Below are 6,000 nucleotides of genomic sequence, written 5' to 3'. Positions count from 1 at the left end.
CCCCCCCCCCCCCCCCCCCCCCCAAAGGAGGATGGGGAGAGGAACTGGAAAGGCGCGAGTAAGATAGGCAAAAGAGATAAAGAAACGACATTATCATCTCTAGTTCTGGTGTTGGGAAGGTGTGTTGGGTCAGTTCATGACATCTGCTCACAAATTTGTGGTTTGGCATTAGAGCACCGAGTTAGACAAATGGGGCACAACCCCCCTCCTCCTCCCACTACCTTAGCAAAGGAGATAAATAAAATCTATTATCACAAGTATCTGTTACTATTTTTTTTTAATGACGGTGGTGTTCGGGTAGCTGCTCCCCTCCCCACACAAAGCACATGGTAATTCTTCCCATCAAGGCTTGGGTACACAACTGTCTGTTCATCTATAAAAATAAAAGAAAGAAAAAATTAAGGCACCTATAGTTGTTTACTTATCCTATATATTTGCCTATAATGACAAATAAGCTGTGTCTCCATTTAGGTGAGCAGCACATAGTCATTGTTTTGTTTCTTTTTTCTTTCTTTCACTACTTAGAAATTCTGGTTGCTTTGTTGTTAAGATTTCAAAATTCCATCCAAGTGGCATTGATGTGTGTTTTCAATTATCTATGCAGAGTGTGCATCATTGTCGGCTGTTCCCCGTGGTAAATGGTATTGTAAGTATTGTGAAAACAAGTTTCAGAGGGAGAAGCTTGTGGAGCACAATGCTAATGCCATTTCTGCTGGGAGGATTTCTGGTATTGACCCCATAGATCAAATAAGTAAGCGTTGCATGCGTACTGTCAAGAACCCAGAAGAGGCAGAAGTTATAGCATGCGCTTTATGCAGGTAGTTCTACTTTGTGAAGTTGTTTAAAGCCTAATGTCTTTGTTTTTGTAGTATGATGAAGTGCATATTTTTTGTATACAGGTGTTATGATTTTAGCAAGTCTGGATTTGGTCCACGCACGGTTATCCTCTGTGACCAGGTATTTCCTCTACATTTTTTATAAATCCCTTATTCGACCAAGTTCTATGATTAAAATCCTTTCCTACCTTTCATATCCAGTGTGAGAAGGAATATCATGTTGGCTGCTTGAAGAAACGCAAGATAGCAGATTTAAAGGTTAGTCCATTTGCATTTTTAGGATTATTTCATGGAAGATCTCCACTTTTTGTCCAGGATTCCTGCTCCTTTATTTTGTTTAATTCCCTTTTTTCTCTTTCTTTTCCTTTTTAAAATTATTTACTTATGGATTCTCAAGTTAAAATTTAATGCAACTTACAACAGGAGTTGCCTAAAGGAAAATGGTTCTGCTGTGCGGATTGCAAGAGGATATATTCTGCACTGCAAAATTCACTGAACTCAGGAGAAGAGAGACTGTCAGAATCTTGCCTGGGTGCAGTAAGGATGAAGCTAAAGGAAAAACGTATGGATTTTGTTGGTGATCTAGATGTGAGATGGAGACTTATCAGTGGCAAAATTACTTCTCGTGAAACCAGAGTGTTATTAGCAGAAGCTGTTTCAATCTTCCATGTAAGCATTAGCCCTGAATTTATTTTGTCCAAACTTACAGTGAGCAGACTTAGGATATGATAACCACGTTGACTGTGTGATGCTGCTTAAGACGGTTTAGTCACTTATCTAGATGGGATGGGTTTGTTGTTGAGTAGGGTACAGTTTTATGCTTGTGCATCCGTTTTTTGAACTTTGGTTTTGTGATTTTGATGTTGCCTAATTAAGCTTAATTTTAAGAAATGAAAATCGGTGCTTCAAACAATTTGCTAATCATGCGAAACAGACTTGTCATGTCTATTTTTCATGGTAGCTTTCTTTCGTGGAATTTTACCTGCCATTTCCTTTTGTAGTCCGAGTTGATTTAATGTTCTCTTGATGTTATTTCATCATATTCTTTTCTTGTATGCTCCAATAGATGTTTGTGATTTTCTTATTCTGCGATGTTTAGTGAATAGTTCGTTTTGGATTTTCTCTGTTTACTTTAAGGGTTCTAAAACTATTTTTAGATTGTATCTTTTATTTTTCCAATGAAAAATGAGTGGAAAAGTTAGAATCATCATCATCATGACTTTTCAGGATTGCTTTGATCCTATTGTTGATTCGGCAACTGGACGTGATTTCATTCCATCTATGGTCTATGGGTAAATTTCTTTGTTATTATGCTGAGTTAACTGGATTTTTCATTTATCTTGCCATTGCATTGTTATCTATGATATTTGTTCTTCTCCTTGCAGAAGGAATATTAGGGGCCAAGACTTTGGGGGAATGTACTGTGCTATATTGACAGTAAAGTAAGAACTGTGTTGCAATTTGTTTCATTTGAAACTTCTCATTTTAAAGCACATTTTCCAAAACTTACGAGGCTATTTGGTTATCATGCAGTTCAATAGTAGTATCAGCAGGGATCCTCCGTATTTTTGGTCAGGATATGGCAGAGCTTCCTCTTGTGGCAACACGTATTGGTAGCCAGGGCCAGGTAAAGCTGTGTAACTGTCAAGAAAATGACCCCATTTATTTTCTATCAGATGACCTTCTCTCAGTTTTTGTTGCTTTAAATACTAAGATACATTTTAGATCTAAAGTTGATGTCCCTTAACATCCACTCTAATCCTAATTCATATTTTGCCATGGCGGAAATATTGATTGGCAGCATAATGCATTTAACATTTTCACGTTGGCCAGATGATTGTGAATTCTGATGATGCTTTTATGGGAGGAAATCATTGTTCTTGCTTATTAGAAATCGTGAAATACATTGTTCTTGAAATGTACAAACGTTGAGAATTGTATGCTTTGAATGTTGTTTATAGGGTTACTTTCAGTTGCTCCTCTCCTGCATAGAGAAGTTGCTCGCATTTTTGAATGTTAGAAGATTTATACTTCCTTCTGCTGTTGAAGCAATGTCAATATGGACCGAGAAATTTGGATTCAAAGAGATACCACCAGATCTGGTATATCTGCATCTTTTCTTCAAATACAAAACGATTGCCCTTTTTGTTTTCATCTTCTAAGCAACTGTTTTACATTGCAGCTTGTCAGCTACAAAAAAACCTGTTGGCAATTGATTACCTTCAAAGGAACATGTATGCTGGAAAAAATGGTCCCTAAATGTCGAATCATTCGGCATGAGGAAACTGAAGCTGAAACTGAAACTGAAACGGAAAGTGATGCACCAGATGAGTAGTAGGTAGCCAAAGATGATTTTCCCCCCATTTTGTAGAGCGATTTCTGATCACATATGTATATTTGAGTCTTATTTTATCAGAGAGGGATGAATTTTAGAGTATCAAATTTTTGTAAAGAAGGTTGTTATTACTCAAAAGTTATAGCTGGTTGCATGTTTATATGTCAGATTATAAATTTAGCCCACAAAGAGTTTTGATATCTGAATGAATTTCCACCACCTCTTAATATCAAATTAGTGTTGCCATTACCTTTCTTTATTCGTTTCTTACACATTTATTCAATATTTTCCTATTTAGTGACATAAATTGTTCGTCACTAATTCTTATTTTTACTGATATATTGGAATTCATTTACTTTGTACTATGATTATGTACATATAGATAGCAAAACATTCTTGATTCAAACTATCAAGGTATTGTCTGGTCATGTCAGATTGATTTGCAGAAACTCATTAGCTTTTGTGCAACAATATTTGATCTAGAGATGCTATTATTATTATGGCATAATTATTATTTGGTTGAACAAAGTACTCTTTTTTTATGCCATATACATGCATGTATACTAAACACTCAAGTCATTCCACTTGCCTAGGTCCAAACCCTATCTTTGAAGTTTTGAACTTTTACCAAATAAACAAACACATGAGTAACAACATTGCATTACAATTTCATTATGAACTCACACCTATATTGGCAATAAGGAATTGATATACACCGATGGTATTGAAGTTTTTTTTTAAAATTAATACGAATTTTAGAAAAAATTATTCAAATACATATCTTATTTTACTATAATCTCTAAAATTCTCTACCATTTCAAAAATTTCAAAAATCCCCTCTCGGATACTTCACTTCCCTCTCCTTGATATAGCCTTATCCCTCTCCTCTAGGATACATCTCGACCCTCCCCTATGTATCCAGATCGTATCCCCTCTCTGGTACATTTCTCCCCTCTCGGACAGATCCCTCCCCTATGTATCTGGATGTCCTATCCCCTCTATGATACAACCCCCTCTTTGGTACATCTTCGCCCATGTATCCGAATGTTTACTGATGTATCTGGAAGTCCAATGATGTGATGTGTCCGAAAGTTCAGTGATGTATTTGAAATCCATAAATTTTAAGGGACTTATGTAATTTGTAAAAGAAAAGGGAAATAATGTAATTAGCTCTTAACACTATGAGATTTATATAAACTATACTTCACCAGCCATATCATATTTGTTACTATGATGATCCGTTTACTAAATAATGTTTATCATAGAAATTTACATGTAATCACTTCATAAAAAAGAGAGTCTGTAATTTGATTTACAAAGCATACTGGAGCTCTACCATTTCATGAGATAAACACTTATTCAATGTTGTTGATTGTGTCTTAAACTCTAGTGAATTCGAATTGTGATTTATACCAAAATTGAAGAAATTGAAAGTATAAAGTAAAATAATTTCAATATGGTACTTATTCTACAATATATAACTCAATGTTTATTTCAGCATGATTAATAAAATCCTCCATAATTAATACAATGCTTTGACCCTAATTATTGACTAAATGCATGGCATCTTGAATCAACAACTTGATATATTCATGTAAGAAAATCCATTTTCTTGCATTGCCTCCTTTGACATCATTGCTCTATTTCTTCTTTCTTCACTTTCCACTCCTTCATCCATTAGGTGATCTATTGCTTTCTTGATTTAATCCTTCATAACCAAAACTCTATTTTCCCCTTCAAGCCCAACTCGAATTCAAATCTTCAATACATTCACAATTAACGTCTCGTTGTAAAAATTTTCAGTAAACATAGGAAAAGTAATCATCGGTATACCACATGCAACTCCTTCTAAAGTCAAGTTCCATCCACAGTGCGTTAAGAATCCTCCAATTGACGAATGAGACAAGATCAAAAGTTGTGAGGTCCACCCTTTGATAATTATCCCTCTGAATTTTTTTATTTTGAGCGAGGTACAACCAACAATAGTTGTATGAGGATCCACTCACTTTTTAATACATGGAATTGTGGGCCCAAAATAAAAATTTTCTTAGCCTTTTACCCTATCTTCCTTTTACCCTATCTTCACTTAGCCATTTCTCAACTTCTAATGAAACATTTAGCTCCCTAATTATCCATATAAAGGGGACATTTGATGATTCCAAACCTAATCCAATTTCTTTTATTTGTGAGAATGAAATGTGACAAAGGCTACCAAATTAAGCATATATGATAGAGTTTGGCTTCATTGAATCAAGCCACTTCAAACAACTATGCTCATTGATAGAAGCATTGTAATTATCTCCATGATGAGCTAATAATTTTGCAAAATTTGTTAAAGGTATTATTTGGCTTTGGGGCAATAGAGGAGTTAATAGGAAGTGAAGTTGTTTATCTTGGGAATTAATCATTGTGAATAATCAAAAGTTTGTGAGATGTTTTTACTTGTACTAGCTTTATTTATAGCAAAGTAAATTGAATTATGAGTTAGATTGTTGAAATTAGTGGTGTTATAAATTGAGAAAATTTATAAATAACTTGAAAAAAAATAAAAAAACTCAAGATTTATTGTGTATATAATTGGATTATTTTTTATTTATAGAGGTGTACATGTATAATTTTGTGCACTACTATTTGGAAAGTTTATAATTAGCTTTCCAAGGGTATGTTTTGGACATTAATTTAATTTAGTTTTTTCAAAATAATAATTGGTTACACTTCAAAATGATTCTTGTTAAGTTTTTAAAGATGAGTTTTTCAAAATCAGAAGAAAAGAAATTCACACTCAAAATTTTAACATTTTCTCGACCAAGTGAAATACATGTCTAAATA

At 34.2% G+C, this 6,000-nt stretch overlaps 1 protein-coding gene across 2 annotated transcripts in view; it reads left to right on the top strand.

The window, feature by feature from the left end:
- Nucleotides 1–3,377, top strand: part of LOC125870728 (uncharacterized) — a 10,326-nt gene extending 6,949 nt beyond the window's left edge. For both annotated transcript variants that reach the window (XM_049551230.1, XM_049551229.1), the window contains 9 exons: nucleotides 605–818; nucleotides 900–957; nucleotides 1,038–1,094; nucleotides 1,260–1,505; nucleotides 2,064–2,128; nucleotides 2,222–2,278; nucleotides 2,370–2,463; nucleotides 2,798–2,938; nucleotides 3,019–3,377. In XM_049551230.1, coding sequence (XP_049407187.1) covers nucleotides 605–818; nucleotides 900–957; nucleotides 1,038–1,094; nucleotides 1,260–1,505; nucleotides 2,064–2,128; nucleotides 2,222–2,278; nucleotides 2,370–2,463; nucleotides 2,798–2,938; nucleotides 3,019–3,171 — 1,085 coding nt within the window. In that variant the 3' untranslated portion in view covers nucleotides 3,172–3,377. The remainder of the gene's footprint in view (nucleotides 1–604; nucleotides 819–899; nucleotides 958–1,037; nucleotides 1,095–1,259; nucleotides 1,506–2,063; nucleotides 2,129–2,221; nucleotides 2,279–2,369; nucleotides 2,464–2,797; nucleotides 2,939–3,018) is intronic.
- The last annotated feature ends 2,623 nt before the right edge of the window (nucleotides 3,378–6,000 follow it).

This window comes from Solanum stenotomum, chromosome 7 (assembly GCF_019186545.1).
Source record: "Solanum stenotomum isolate F172 chromosome 7, ASM1918654v1, whole genome shotgun sequence".
Classification (NCBI taxonomy): Eukaryota; Viridiplantae; Streptophyta; class Magnoliopsida; order Solanales; family Solanaceae; genus Solanum; species Solanum stenotomum.
Note: the sequence above shows the minus strand (reverse complement) of the source record. Positions and strands in the feature narration are given on the sequence as shown.